Here is a 16,244-nt window from a genome sequence, read left to right as displayed (position 1 = left end):
CCCTTACCAACTCAATCAAGAAGCACTTATCACTTGCCTGCTGTACGCCAGGCATTGTGCTCACATTCAAAATGTAGTCACAAACAGGGGACACTGCCCTTTGTGGAGCTGATAGTCTCAAGAGCTGAACGACCAGGTGACTGACTCCCAAGGCTGTGCCAAAGGAAAGGCAGGACTGGGGAGGGGCACATTTTAGAATTATGTTGTTGAGGAATATAACTCCAGAAAGAGTAACATGGAAACAGCTATTGTGATTTTTAAATGTCCACACCCTCTGAGTCAGCAATTCCACCCTAGGGAATTGTCTAAAAAGGCACATCTAGAAGGGCACAGAGATGTATGTATAAAAATGTTCACTGACGTGAGAAAGCAGCACAGGCTGCTACGAGTTCAAATGCCTGACAGTGAACTGGAATCCGGCATCCGGCGGTACACTAGATTCCAATGGTGGAATGGTACACTAGAAATTCTGGCACTCAGGCAAAGGCAGGAAGATTTTGAGTCCCAGGTCTGCCTGAGTTATAAAGTGGTCTAACACACACACACACACAGAGGCACACTAAAACAACACAAAAAAAGTGGCTTAATTAGCACTGGAGTTGTAATTCAATGGCAAGAGTATTTACCGAGCATGTGCAAGGCCTGGGTTCAATCACAGCATCGCCTCACCCCTCCCCCACCCCCAACCACCACCAAAAAAGCCCTGAGAGGGAGAAGGAGCTGGTTAAATGAACTCTGGTTTATCCATGAGATGAATACCACATAGCCACAAAAGGAGTACAGTAGATCTTAATTCCAGATCTACAAGATCTCTCCCAGTCTTTACCGGAGTTAAATAGTATGGAATCATTTGAATATGTCGTCTGCATATGGAGAAAGCAGGGAGAAATAACCCCTCAGTAGCTGTCTGTAGGAAGCGAGCTTTCATGATCTACATGATGCACTTCTGATAAGTGGGAATTTTGAATATGTAATCAGAGAAAATAAAGCTATAAAGAGAAGCAAGGAGGCTGGGGTGTAGCTCAGTCATAGACCGAGTGCTTAGCATTCCCAAGGCTGCTTAACCTTGCCCCCTCCCACACAGACACACAGCGCTATGGCGGGAATTCAGAGTGGATCTGGGAGGGCACAAGCAGGTGCGTCAGATGTAACAAATGAGAAGTCACAGGAGGTTCCCTGGAAGACGGGACATTAAAATTCAGCCATAGTGGAACATGGTAATACATGGTTCAGACTCTAGCACTTGGAAGGTTAAGTCAAGAGGGTTATAGATGGGGCTGGTGAGATGGCTCAGCAGGTAAGAGCACCCGACTGCTCTTCCGAAGGTCCTGAGTTCAAATCCCAGCAACCACATGGTGGCTCACAATCATCTCGTAATGAGATCTGACACCCTTTTCTGGTGTGTCTGAAGACAGCTACAGTGTACTTACATAGAATAAATAAATCTTTAAAAAAAAAAAAAAAAGAGGGTTACAGGTTCAAAACCAAACTGGGCCTCATAGGAAAAGTCTGTCTCAAAACACCCAGGCTTGGTCTGGGGCTCAGTAGCAGAATGCTTCCTCACAAGTCATCCTGGTAGAGATGGGAGACAGGCTGAGAAGTCACGTGGAGATAATACTGTAGATGGAGATCCGTGGGGAAGCTTCAGAACCTGGCAAAGAATCCAGTGATGGAGCCTGGCAGAGTGGGAGCCTTGGGGTTTCACCACTATAGCCAAAGGTTAGGTGGTGGAAGGATTTCAGGCAAGTCTGACATCGTATCACTCATTCTAAAACACTGCTCAATCTGTACTCCACAGCAAGCACTAAGTCAGACAAACAAGGGCGGCTGGCTTCTCACTGCTGACTCAAACCAACACACTGGTGACAGTGACTCCTGAAAGGCCTAGGCACATTCTCACTTCAGACCTCTGCCTGATGCGGTTTCCTCAGCCTGAAGATGTCCATCCAGCTCTCCTGGCAGAAGCCTGAGCGTCAGCACCAGGTTCTGGGGAGCTGGGCTGGCCCCAGAGTGGTGCCAAGGCAGGTGGGGTCCCAGCAGCCACAGAAAGAACTGGACGTCCCCCTCACACCCCCTCTTTCCCTTTCCAGCGTGGCAAGCAATCACTCAAAAGATCGCAGGAGTCTGACATGGAGGCTCATGCCTGTCAAGTACTAGGGAGACAGAGACAAGAGAAGTGCTAAGGATTCAAGACTAGCTGGGCTAGAGTGACACTGTTTCAAACAATATAAAACAAAACTCAGATAGAACTCAATTGCATAAAGCTATCGGGTAGAAGCCAACACTCTTTATATGGTAAAAAATAAATAAATAAATAAACTAACAAAGTCAGGGGCAGGAAAAATGGTTTAATGGTTAAGAATGCTTACTGCTCTTCCAGAGGACCTGGGTTCAGTTACCCCAGCACCCACATGGTGGCACTCAACTGTTTGTAACCCCAGTTCTAGGAGATCTAACACCTTTTTGGCCTCTGTGGGCTCCTGCACACATACAGGCAGACACACACACATGCACACACACATGCACACACACACATGCACACAGAAAGGGGTGGGGTAAGAGAATTCTCTATTGTACTCTGGATTTGAATTCTAGTTTTGCCTCTTATTTTATTTTTTGAAATGTTTACTGTTTTATGGGTAGCATTTCTTTTTGTTTTGTTTTTTTTTAGATTTATTTATTTATTTTATGTATGTGAGTACACTGTACTGTACAGATGGTTGTAAGCCTTCATGTGGTTCCTGGAAACTGATTTTTTAGAACTTCTGCTCGCTCCAGTCAACCCCACTCGCTTAGTCCCTGCTTGCTCCAGCCCAAAGATTTCTTATTATACATAAGTACACTGTAGCTGTCTTCAGACATTCCAGAAGAGGGCATCAGATCTCATTACAGGTGGTTGGGAGCCACCATGTGGTTGCTGGGATTTGAACTCAGGACCTTCGGAAGAGCAGTCAGTGCTCTTACCCTCTGAGCCATCTGTCCAGCCCCAGTTTTGGCTCTTAAAGCTCTGTAACTCAGAGCAAAGCATTTAACTATGCCTTGGTTTCCTCATCCATAAAATGGGAATAGCCTCATTGTGCAAAGGTATTGAGTCCGACTCCATAAAACAGGAACCAGTGTTGTGCCATCTCTAGGGTTGCCGGAACGTCGGATGCACATAGGGCAGCACCTGAACTCAGCTGAGCCTTAGGAAACACCAGTTCTTCTCACCTTTCTTTCCTTGGCAGCTGTTGTGTAGGGGAGGCATACTGGCAGGGGTGGCCCAGTGGAGACTCACCTCCAACCTAATAATCCAGGCACACCAGACCATTCTGTTTCTCAGGCCTCTAGGGACTTTTCCACACCAGGTTATACAATTCCCTTCCTTCTACCTGCTCTGTGACCCCTTCTCTAAGATCTCACTTGAGGTCCCATGGCTTTCTTTTGGGGATATTTTTCTTAAAGATGTTGGGTGGATGGCCTTCGTGAGGGACTCTGGGGCTTGGGGTGCGGCCTGGTGACAGAGTACCTACTTAGCATATCCACAGCCCTGGGTCTCCCGAGAGTCAGGTAAAAAGGGGGCTCAGGTTAAGAGAGTGGTTCCTATGGAGCTAAGCCAATGACATGGCACCCCTACCAAGGAAGGAATGTCTTCTCTGCCTCTGTCATCAGTCTCTACTGAGATCCTTCCAAGGACAGGAAGCTCGTTACCTGTTCAAATGCTTATCTTTCCCCTCCCCACCTCCACTGCCAGGGAGACAGGGTCTTATGAGGAAACCCAGAATAGCTTGGAACTGGCAACCCCCGCACCCCACCTCCACCTCCTATATATGCTAAGACTACAGACACACATTACCATGACTGGCCTGCTGGACAGTTAGCCGCTGAACTCAAATCTTATCTCATAGTAATTACCCTTTCTGTCACCCACCACACTGGCACCTGCCTCTTACTGGGCAGGCAAATAAGAGCATCCTCCCTCCCTCGGAAAGGAAGAAAAGCGGCTCTGGCCTTGCTAGCACCTACTGGTGGAGAAACTCGGTGACAACAACAGAAAACAATGCAGTGGCAAGATCCTGCTGGCTCTTCAGGACCCTTCTGTCACCTCTGTCATCCATGAGGACAATTTTGGAGACACTATCTTCCTATTTAGTCTAGGCTACCCTAGAACTCACTATGAATCCAAGCTGGCCTCAAACTCATCCTCCTGCTTCAGCTTCCTCAGGGCTGGATACAGGAATGGGCTACCATACCCAGCCTGAGGAGACACTTGGTGGCTGTCACCACGCTTGTTTCATGCTGGAAACCTCTTTTCTTCCTCCCTATTTCCTTCCAAATTTCAGGATATCTAGGGCAGAGAACTGTTCTGGCTGGGCCCACCCTCCTATCCACAGTGCTTGGGCACCTGTAGATTAGCATGCCTTTGGATAAATATGACTTATTTGCAGGTAAGAAACACATTTATGAACTGTGCTCCCAGCAGGCTGGTGGGAGAAGAGCGATCAGAGAAGGTGTGAGAACCATAGAGTGGCCAGGCCAGTCAGGTGCAGTCCACTGGGGAAGACACCAAGGAAGCTATTATGGGGTGTGAAAGGGCGAATGGCCTGGAGAGGATACGGAGAGCCCACTAGTAAGTGGCCAGTGTCACACTAAGGTGCTTTATCTTCTTCCTTCCCAGCCTGGCAAGGCCTGAAGCTCCGGAGGCCTTTGTTTTTTTTTTTTTTCATGCATGTCACAGAGCTCCACCAGCAGCTGGTAGTGGTGGCCCAGCACGGTGCACAGGAAGAGACAGTTACTGTCCTCACTGCAGCAAGACAGAAAACCCAGCAGGGGGAAACAGAAGCAAGGCTGCTGAGCCTCCACCAGGGTACCCAGGACTTTCCACACAGCCACAATCAGCCTGAGACAAGGCAAGAACAACAGACGGTGGCTCTGCCCTGACTCTTTACTCCAGAACAATTCAACCACAAGTACCAACCAGGAACCCAGAGGTGACTTGTGACTGGGAGCTTACCACAGGAGCTGGGGCGGTGAGGGGGGCGGTACACAAAGGGGTGGCCAAGAATGGTATGCCTTATCTAGAAGGGCAGATGCAAGCCTCAAGAACTGTATATACACAGCACTGGGGGGGCCAGCTGGGCTGTCACATCTTCACCCAGGAGGGTGTCTGAGAGGGTGGCAGAGCCACTCAGGCATAAGCTTCCCAAGACCTGAAATGGAGCCCTGGTCCCACTGGATGCAACAGGCTCTGGCGAATTATGTTAACTCCCTGAGTTTCAGTTTCCCTGACTATAAAATGAAAGCAGGGCACATATCTTGCGGATATATCATGGACTTTAAAGGAAGCAACCTATGAGAGAGGCTCAGCCTTGTGTCTCCCAGTGGCCGATGGAAGAGAGAAATTCAAGAGAAGATAGTGGTAACGACAGCCACTTCATCTCTCCTCCGTTTTCACCTCCGGATCTTCATGCCAGCTGGTCTGTGCCCATGCAGACCTTACAAATGACACGGCATTCTGGCCTGTAACAACATCTCATGGCAGACTCATGACAGCTGTGTCAGGTCACATGGGGAGGACATTCTCAGGATCTTCCATTTACCGATTAGTAAATTAATTCAGAGAGGGTGGCATCCTTGGGTAACACATATTCAAAGTAGAAGACAGACAAAACCCAGATCTTCTCTCTGCCTTGGGGTCCCTTTGACTACCTCATCCAGAGGGGAGACAGGAACTGTGATCTCTAGCAGTGACGTTTTCTGTGCAGACTGTGGTTCTGGGACAGGAAGTTGCAGTTGAATGGGAGTGTCCCCACCTTCTTTCCCAAGGGAAACAACACACTCCCAGTTGAGTTCAGCCACCAGCAATAGGGTGACCCTGGCCCTGTGCCAGGGCACCCTGCTTGGCCTAGGCTTGAGAAAGACCTGCAAAACAGGGTTTGTGGTTCACCTGTTACCTCTGGGGCACAAGCCAAGATGAAAAGTATCACAAGCATGGTCTTGGCTGAGGCTTCCACACTTGGGACGACAGACCCAGAAAGGAGGTGGGCTGCAAACAGATCCACTTCCCAGCAGGTATTTACCAGATTGGAGTCCTTGCAAGGTTCCTGGTCCCAGCCCAGGACAGAAGTCTTGTGGGACTTTTGTTTGTTTGTTTTGAGACAGGTGCTTACTATGTAGTAGCCTAGTCTGGCCTAGAACCCGCAATTCTGCCTTTGCCTTCTGAGTGCTGGGACCGAATGTATTCAGTGCTAGCAGGCTCCCTGTGAGCAATCCCTGGCCATTCCTCACAGCCTCCCTTCAGAGGAGCTGGAACTATTCAGACCTGAGGAGTGGAGCTCCGCTGTATTGATGACCTCATTCAGTGTCCTATAGCCAGAACACAGAATTGCAACTTTCAAAGTTCATATTATTTCTAGTGTCTATGCCACTGATACAAGAAACTGACATTTCATTCTGTGTGCTAACCTGACTGGGCCACAAGGTGTCTACATATCATCCTGGGTGTCTGTGGGATGGTTCTCAATGAGATTCACATCTGAATCTACAGACTGTGCAAAGCAGATCCTCCCCCCCCCCACCCCCCCCCCCGGAGCTGGCCTTGCCTCATCCACGTATTAAAGACACGAAACCAAAAAAGCTAAGAAAGAGGGGCTCTTTCCAGCTAGGAATGGTGGTGCATGCATGACCCAGCACCAGGAGAACCAGGCAGAAGGATTATGAGTGTCAGGCCAGCCAGGATGATAAAGTAAATTTCAGGACAGCCTTGAAAACAGAATCCTCGGGCTGGAGAGATGGCTCAGCGGTTAAGAGCACCGACTGCTCTTCCAGAGGTCCTGAGTTCAATTCCCAGCAACCACATGGTGGCTTACGACCATCTGTAATGAGATCTGATGCTTTCTTCTGGTGTGTCTGAAGAGAGCAATGGTGTACTCATATACATAAAATAAATAAGTAGATCTTTAAAAAAATCACATTAAAAAAAAAAACCAAAAAAACAGAATCCTCTCTCAAACACAGACAGAGGGGCTCCACCTGCATGCCTGCTAGTGCGGGGACACTAGTCTTTCCCAGACTTTGGACTCTAAAACATTAGGTGTTCTTGAGCTTAGATACACCTAGAATCTTTCACCTCTGACTCACCCGATTCTCACGCCTCTGGACTTGGACTAGGACTACACGTTGGCTCTCCACTCTATGACCCTGTCCAGTGTCCGATAGTGTGTGTGCAGAGTTTGCAGCACACACACACACACACACCACTTGCTTTATGGTTTCTAACACATAAACCAAATTTTGACCTCCTTCCTAGGTACAACTTGGCTGCATGTTTGGGCGTGGAAAGTTTAGCTGACAGGCTGTGCCAAAAGCTAGATATCTGAATATCTAGAACAATTGTCTGATTTGGTTCAAAAGTCCCCTCTGTTCCCAAGTTCCTTAACAGGAAGCCTGGCAGAGGAAAAGACTGCCTAGCCAAATGAGCACAGCCAAGTAGCAGGAACGCGCGCGCGCGCCTGCGCGCGCGCGCGCACACACACACACACACACACACACACACACACACACCAATCCATATATACACAGCCACAGGCAGACAGACACATACCCCAAGCCATATATACACAGCAACAGACAGACAGACAGACGGACGGACGGACGGACACACACACACACACACCTTTTATAAAAACAAAACCAGATCATCACAAGAACTGAGGGTTTGCACAATCCAGGCATCCCATTACAAATAGCAATACTTGTAGAGTCCACTAGGTGGGGCCAGTAACCCAACAGAAAGAGGAGAAAGGTAGCTAGCTCCAGGAAGGCAGGGGTTATAGCTTGGGGAGGCAGCTGGGGCAGGCAGCATCCTGCAGCTAGAATTGCCTCAACCATTCCCAACTGGCATCAATACTCCCTCTACCTATCAATGGTGTGAAAATCAGTACTGAGAGCCCTAAGTACTTCAGTTGACTGTTTTCTGTAAATATTTAACATTTCAAAATCTTCCATTCAAGTTATTCCCTTCTGACCATCAAGAACAATGGTACAAAGTGAAGCCGCTAGCCAAAGCTGAGAACCCCAAGCAGGGATACAGCCCTGCAATACATAGAACATGGGCAGGATTTCTCACCAGGAAACCCAAATACCTAGGGATAAATACTCCTGCAAGGTAGTCACGAGGAAGGAGGGAAAGGGAGACAAGAGGTCGAGGAGCTTGCAGAAACTGCATGGAGAGTCCACGGGCACCATCCTAAACCCGTTTACAGAGGGGTATAGGCTAAGTCCCTAGGAGAGATCTGAGCCCCATTGACCTACAACCAGAAGGCAATGATGGAGAACCAGAGTTCTCTCTTCCTTTTTGCTCCTGGTTGGCCTGAGTCCAGGTCCCAGAACAACCGCTCCTCCACTGATTCAGACACCCTGCCTCTACATGGCCAAAATGGCTGTCTCTAATCCACCACCCCCCCTTAGGGCAAAAGCACCCAAGAATGTTAGCTGTGGGGGAGCCTGAAGCTGGCCAACACCTACATCCATCCCCTCCACCTCCTACCTGCCCCCCACCATCCCTTCTCAAACTTGCACCACCTGGCAGCGTTGAGCTCTGCCTGGGCCTCTGTTGCTATGGCAACAATGTGGCTTCCCCCAAGTGGGATGCTGGTTGCCAAGGCCCTTGTTGCCAAAGGCTATAGCAGCCACCCCAGTGTGTGAAGAGGGGGTGAGAGCCTGCAGAGGGTGGGAAGGAACAGGGGTTCTTCCAAATGGTAGAGTCCAGGCAGCCTCCAGGTGGGTGGGGGTATTAGGCCCTAGAGAAGGGGAATGCACACAGTGCATAGCATCTCTGATGCTCTCCCGGGGGCTTCAGAGAGAGGAAAGAGAACCCCCCAAAACACACCTAGACAAGCTGGACCAAAAAGACCTGTGAAACTGAGTTCCCTCCACCAACACAAATGGCTCTGATTCTTTTCCCCAACTCCAGAAAAGAGCCCCAAGGAATCTCTGCCTGGATTGCTCTTGTATTTCAGATGCGTACATTCACGAGCTGGGCCGAGCGCTTGATCCCTGTCACTGGGAACAGCACTAATTCTGAGTACTCCAATCCTCCACACACTCCGATCTCCCTGCCCTATCAAGACCTGAGAAGGCAGCTCCTGCCTCTCCTGGCAGCAGGGAAGTTAGGTACCCAGGCTTGTTCTTTTCCTGTGGAACAGAGCAGGGCTGGAGGCCCACATCCTGGGGAACACTTCAGAAACATAATGTTTTATCCCATAGGGAGCTTGAAGCCAGTACTGGCTTTGTGGGGACATTTGTTGTCCCATAGGTCATGTGTACCCAGCCAGGTACAGATAGAAAAGCCTGGTCCTTCCAGAGCCCCCCTCCCCATCCTATTGAGAGACTCAGGTGACTGGAAGGGAGTGAGAGCATCCAGGAAGCAGAGAAACAAACAGCTGGCAGAGCAGGGAACAGGTGAGGGGCAGCAGAGCGCAGCAGGTAGTGGAAGAGAAGCCAAATGACAGGCGTCAGAAGTCCAGACCCACTCTCCCCAAGCCTCACTGCTGACACTGTCCTACGCAGACCCCGGGGCCACTTCTTGCACACGGCGTACTATCTCCCCTCCCCAGAAGAGAAAACAGGAGTACCTACCCCAGGTGCCAATCCCTCAGGTGGGGTGGGCGAGACGCTGTCCCCACCACCCTGGCTGCGGGCGCTGAGCTGGGGCGACATGGTGGGTGACTCGTCGATGTACGGCATGGTCTCCGAGCCCTCGGGGGGCCCCTTCTGCTCCTCATGCCCCTCTGCGTCGTAGTCCTCCGCACCGTAGCTGAAGTCTGAGACAAGGAACAAGAAAGGCCACTGAGAGTCTTCCACCAGGGCTGCCAGGGACTGGTAGCGCAGTGGGCGCCGGCGGCGGCCCCCGGCTGCCATGGCCCCCGCTGCACCATGCACCCTGGGCCAGGGCAGGGGCTGTACAGCCAGGCTTGGGGAGGGGGGTGGGAGCTCCAGCAGGCACAGGCTCTGCTGAGTCCGTCAGAGGCTGCTGGGAGTCGGGGAGGAGCGGTTCTGCTGTCTCCACCCGCCTAATAGCATGTCAGCTGCGTATGTGGGGCTGTGTTTCCTTTGCCTCCTGCCTAATTCCACATCTAAAAATTAACAGTGGGAGCGGGAGGCAGGACGATTCCAACTCCTCTCTCTGAGTCACCATTTTGCTTTTTATAGGGAATAGGAGGTGGGGGCGGGCCAAGCGATGTCACTTCCTCGGTCCCTCCTCCTTGGGTACCATTGTACACTGAGCTCAATCCGTAGGGGGTGAACAGGGCAGGTTTTGGGTAGAGAGGGCCCAGAAAGTGGGCCCTAGGAGGCCCTCGGTCCTCTGAATGCGGCCCTGCATGCAGGACAGAGCCTAAGGCAGGCAGGCGTGGGAGAGAGGGTTGTGCCCAGGCCTGGAAGGGACTTGGTGAGCAGCAGGCTCCTCAAAAGCCAGCATTTATGTCTATAATTCCAACACAGCTTCCTCCAGAGCAGGCAGGAGGGAAGGTACCGGGAAGTAAAGCCATATTAACCCCTCAGTGTTCCTAGCACCACACCAGGGCCAGTGCCCACACAGACACCCTCCTGGGGGCAGTTAGGGAAGGCCACCATAGAACAGAGTGGTACACCTCTAGATTTTGCCAAGAGTTATAGAACAGCCTCACTAAGCCCCAGGCATCATTCTTAGCCAGCGACTGGCCGGGAGAGCTGGGTGTTGCTGTTTCCAACATGTCAGAGTACAGGTTACAGCAAGCAAGGTGGAAGGTTCTTCTGTCTTGAGCCTTGGTTCTGGGAGGGAATCATCATTGAGGAGAGGCCAGGGATACAGCTTCTGGAAGGCCAGAAGGAGCTGGTACCACAGAGGAATGCCAAGAATGAAAACCCTGGGAACAGGGGACTTGCTGAAAACAGTCATATGGCTCCTGAACCTTGGCAAGGCCTAGTTTTGGGATTGTGGCCAGTATGTTATAGGAGCCTGGCTGAGTCTGTTCCATTATCTGCTCAGACATCACTTCCTCCAGGATGTTTCCGGGGAACCCAGTTTATAGTACCAACAGCACTTGGCCTCTTGATGTTATAGCAGGCTCTTGGGAAGCTGGGGTGGCAGCCTGAATAAATGAAGGGATGCACCGTCCACCTCAGGCAGGTCCCAGTGAGTCAAGCTCTCTGTGGAGGCCCTGGCTCCTCCTTCTCTGTCACAACACATGGGCCCACAGGCAGCCAGAAGCCTGAGAATGGTGTCACCAGGTCACTGGGGCGCCAGGCCATGGCTACACTCAGTCCAATCTGTCTGTTGGCAGTTGATAGCCTCCCCTGGGCTCTCGGCACCTGCTACTGCTGACTTCCTCTCCCAGGGCTCAGCTGATGCCCATTAAACTGTCTGGGGACACGGGCTGTGTTTCCTCAGGAAAGGCATATGCATGAAGAGTCACAGACCTCTCTACTCTTCCAGGGGCTCTGGGTCTCCCTGGTCATGCTGAAGCTAAGGGTGTGGAGTAATGAATTATGGTGGACCTTGTCTTAGCTAACTTCTAGACTGATCTGTATCATGCATTACAGAAATGAACGTACTACCCAAAGGCATGGTTCACAGAAGACCAAAAGGGAAGATGGCTTGGCTTGCCTCTAATGCAATTTCCTTGCATCTCTCACAGGAAAGGAAGGTCTCTGCCAGCCTTTCCCCTGGTGTGCACTCCATCTAAGCACCTCTCCAAAGCAGTTCTCACAGATGAGGTCCCTGAGCCTCACACATCTGCCTCAGACCGCGGGGAGGCTCTAACCTGGGTCTAAGTCTTTGAGGCCTGTCCTGTCCCTTCTGAATCTCACTCCAAAGAAATACCAGCACCGTGCCTTTGGCCCTCCTCATGGGACATGTTAGCCAATGAGGGGAGCACAGGGTACAGATATGAGGACTGGCAGAGCGCCCCCTGCCAGCATTCCTAGGTAGTTCCTTTCTTGTTCCTGCTGGGAGTCTGGAACAGTTCTACTGGGAGAAGAGATACAGAAAAGGAAGGAGAGAGCAACCCTCTAGGAAAGGTTGAAAAGGAGCCCCACTGGGCACAGACAGGCTTTAGTCCATGAAGGCCTCAGATGGGAACACTAAGTGGATGTGGCCAGGAGGTGAGGAGGTGATGGCAGTGGGCACAGGGCAACTTCCGGGCCAATGGGATCATTCCTTATCTTAGCAGGGATCTGAGGTACACAGACGCATTCACCAGAATTTACCAACTCTTAGTACTGTTAAGCTTTATGCAGTTCATCAAATACTGAACTCTTGTTAATGATATGCCAGCCTGAAGGAGAATTGTCTGCAATATAAAATAGAAGAAGGAATGGCATGGGGAGACACATAGATGTAGAAGGGAGTCACCATGGGAAAGTGGTCATTATAGACTCTAGCTAACAGTAAGTGGACTGTTCAGTGTGCCATAGATACTCTCAAATATTCTCCATGTCTGATGATAGTTCTCATAATAAAAAGATGGGGGTGGGGATAGTGTTGTCTGGGCTTTGTGTTTTCTCTCTCTCTCTCTCCTCTCTCTCTCTCTCTCTCTCCTCCCTTCCTCCCTCCCTCCATCCCCCCCTCCCTCCATCCACAGAGAGGTCTGGGCAGCATATCTGTCTCTGATTATTTCTTTCCTGGACACACACATCTTCCAGTCCCTATTTTTTTAAAACCCGTGTTTAGTTCAGATGACAGGAGACTTCCAAATCTCTCCAGACTCCTCCTTCCCACTCTCAATGAAACCTCCTCAAATCCCCATCTTGCCAATTTTCTCCCCAGAACAGCTAAGCTACAACCCAACTGAAGACCCCACAGTTCCCCGCTAACTTCAATGGTACAACCAGCCTAAATTTATCAGCTGAAGAATCTCTGCATGGGCTTGTCTCTTCCTGCCCAGGAGTGTCAGATCATCTCCAGACTCCTTCAGTTGTCTGAATAATAGATAGCCAAAGAGTCTAATCTTAAGCCCTGGTACCTATAAGTAGGAAATTATTTGTAAAAAAAAAAAAAGATACTTGAAGATGCCATCAAGTTGAGGATCTCAAAATAAAATCATCTTGGATGAAAACCCATAGGTGCTGAATCCTGTCAAGTCCTTAGGAACCAGAAGGGAAGATACAGAGAAGGTCCCGAGAACATGAGCAGCACTGGGAGAAGCAAACAAGAATTTGACCCCCGAAGTCTGAAGTGCTTCCCAGCAGGCCTTGGTCTGGGGCCTGTAATTTCCAGAGTGAGAGACAGCTTTTTGTGGCTTTAAGCCACCAACTTTTATGATAATGTATATGGCAAGGAAGCCCCACCCCACCCCACCCCACCCCACTGCATCTGTTGCTCTGGTGCCTGAGCTCCTCTCCTCAGCCCTTTGTCCATCAGTGAGACCCTCCTTAACATGGCTTTGAGGAAAGCCAGCTAGCTGTACCCTCTCCTATGTGTTCCTCACATGACACCCAGATAAAGCACTTTACAAGCTGGTGAGAAAAAGATAATTATGTCGTATTCTAATGAGCAAGAGAAAGAAGAAGACAACTTAAAGTAGAAGAGCAAATGGCCAGAGATACGCTTTTTAAAGGTTAACCTCACTACAATCAAAGAAAATGCAAACCACTTTCCCTTTCCCCTTGGTGCAATTTTCCTATCAAGTTAATAAGAACATAAAAATAATGGTAGGCTTCTTGTCTAGGATGCGTGAGGCCCCGAGGGTGAAGGCCAGCACCACAAAATGATAGTATTAATTAATAAAGCCCAAAGCGGTAAAGGACATTCTCAGAGCCCCTGGAAGGTGTATTTATTTAACTACCACAGCCTTGCTCAGTTTATCTGGTAAATGGTACAAGAAATTAATCACCACAGCATAATTCAAAACTGTGCCCTAAGATAATAATGTGCAATTAGTTATAAATTTTCATGGAAACATATTTGCATAAGGTTGGAGAGTTGGCTCAGTGGTTAAGAGTGCTGACTGCTCTTCCAGAGGGCCTGGGTTTGATTCCTGGCAACCACATGGTGGCTCACAACCATTCCAGTTCCAGGGATCTGACACCTTCTTCTGGCCTCTGTAGGCACCAGGCATGCGCATGGTACACAGACATACATGCAGACAAAACATCCTTACAAGGCCAAGTATGGGGGCATATACCTTTAATCTCCACATTCAGGAGACAGAGGCAGGTGGATTTCTATGAGTTCCAGGTTAGCCTGGTCTACATAATAAGTTCTAGAACAGTCAGAACAAATAGTGAGACCTTGTCTGAAAAAAAAAAAAACCAAAAAACAAGAAAACATAAACAGGGCTGGTGAGATGGCTCAGCGGTTAAGAGCACCGACTGCTCTCCCGAAGGTCCTGAGTTCAAATCCCAGCAACCACATGGTGGCTCACAACCACCTGTAATGAGATCTGATGCCCTCTTCTGGGGTGTCTGAAGACAGCTACAGTGTACAGTGTACTTACATATAACAATAAATAAATCTTAAATAAAATTTAAAAAAAAAAAGAAAACATAAACAAAAACCCCCAAACCAACCAAAACCCACACCCATACAAGTAAAATTTGAAAATTATTTAAAATAGACTTTCAAGGATATTTATGTTTGCAAAATTATATTTAAAACAATCTGAATGATTAAGCATAGGGAACTCGATGAATATAAGTGAAAGAGGAGATTAGCATAGTAGTATGCTTGAGGGAAAAAACCACAAAGATCTGGACACACAAAGAAGCTGGGGACGGCTCACATCCATAATACTAGCACTTGGAAGGCAGGAGAATTGTGAGTTCAAGGTCAGCCTGGGCTACAGAGTAAACCCTGTACCCCACCCACCTACCCCTAAAAGAACAAAGCAAAAGCAAACTAAAAGGGGAAAAAAACATTACAGCACCCATCATTTAGAAACATGAAAGGAGTTAACTGTGGTGTCTCTACTCCCAGACAGTAGCAAACGCTGCTGGTTTTCTATCTTGTATCATCGCCTCTTCCCTGTTGGTTTTCTATCTAGTATCATCGCCTCTTCCCTGTTTGCATCAGTTTGGTTTCATATGAAACCGAAACATACCTTGTCCTCAAAAAGATGTCTACTTTCCCTGCCTCTCTTGTAAGTGACTGCTAGGTCTTTCCGGACCTGGCCGAGCAGGAGGCGCCATCATGGGTGTTGACATTCATCACAACAAGGACTGAAAGGTTCGGCGCAAGGAGCCCAAGAGCCAGGACATCTACCTACGGCTGCTTGTCAAGCTGTACAAGTTTCTGGCCAGACAGACCAACTCCACCTTCAATCAGGTTGTGCTGAAGAGGTTGTTCATGAGCCGAACCAACCGGCCATCTCTGTCCCTGTCCTGCATGATCCGAAAGATGAAGCTTCCTGGCCGGGAGAACAAGACTGCTGTGGTTGTGGGGACGGTCACAGATGATGTGCGGACTCTGGAAGTTCCCAAGTTGAAGGTGTGTGCACTGTGGGTGAGCAGCCAGGCCTGGAGTCGCATCCTCAAGGCTGGGGTTAAGATCCTCACCTTTGACCAGCTGGCCCTGGAGTCTCCCAAGGGCCGGGGCACTGTGCTCCTGTCTGATCCTCGGAAGGGCGGAGAGGTGTACCAACATTTTGGCAAGGCCCCAGGAGCCCCACACAGCCATACCAAACCCTATGTCCATTCCAAGGGTCGGAAATTTGAGTACACCAGAGGCCGAAGGGCCAGCCGAGGCTACAAAAACTAACCCTGGATCTTACTGTTAATAAAAAAAGCATTGGATGTTGAAAATAAAATAAAATATAAAAAAAGAAGTGACTGCTAAATACCATCCTGGCCAGTGAGATTCTGAAAGGCCTCTGGCTTGATTTGGTTACTTGCCATGAACTTGGCTGTGATGACAGGAGCTACAACAGCCATTCTGCTGCTGGGAGGAAAAAGTGAAAAGCGAGCAAAGATATCTGTGTGAGCCGTGAGCTACGGAGCCAACCGAAACCAGTACGCCTCGTTTCCTGAGAAGTAGGAAATAAAAGCCCTAGCAGATCAGGTTCCTGCCACGTGTAATGCAAGCCATTTCTAAGTAATACCCTTACATCCCAGTAAAGGAAGCCAGTCTAGCACGCGATAAAACTTCCCAGGCACGGTGAAGCAGAGAAGGGGGGTGAGGGGACCAAACATTCCAGGGATTATCACTTTCTAAGAGCAAGGGATGGAGAAGACAGACTCCATCCATCGTCTTTGAGTTTTCAGCCTTTGTACCTAGCACCAGGTAGCCA

At 49.4% G+C, this 16,244-nt stretch overlaps 1 protein-coding gene and 1 pseudogene across 5 annotated transcripts in view; one reads left to right on the top strand and one right to left on the bottom strand.

Moving 5' to 3' along the window:
* Abr (ABR activator of RhoGEF and GTPase) overlaps positions 1-16,244 on the bottom strand; it is a 196,391-nt gene that overhangs the window by 83,077 nt on the left and 97,070 nt on the right. For all 5 annotated transcript variants that reach the window (XM_021175886.3, XM_021175889.3, XM_021175887.3 and 2 more), the window contains exon 2: positions 9,619-9,803. In XM_021175886.3, the coding sequence (XP_021031545.2) occupies positions 9,619-9,803 (185 nt within the window). The remainder of the gene's footprint in view (positions 1-9,618; positions 9,804-16,244) is intronic.
* Positions 15,149-15,715, top strand: LOC110304460 (large ribosomal subunit protein eL18 pseudogene; annotated as a pseudogene).

Source organism: Mus caroli, unplaced genomic scaffold, assembly GCF_978045245.1.
Source record: "Mus caroli unplaced genomic scaffold, Mus_caroli_1 scaffold_13, whole genome shotgun sequence".
NCBI lineage: Eukaryota > Metazoa > Chordata > Mammalia > Rodentia > Muridae > Mus > Mus caroli.
Note: the sequence above shows the minus strand (reverse complement) of the source record. Positions and strands in the feature narration are given on the sequence as shown.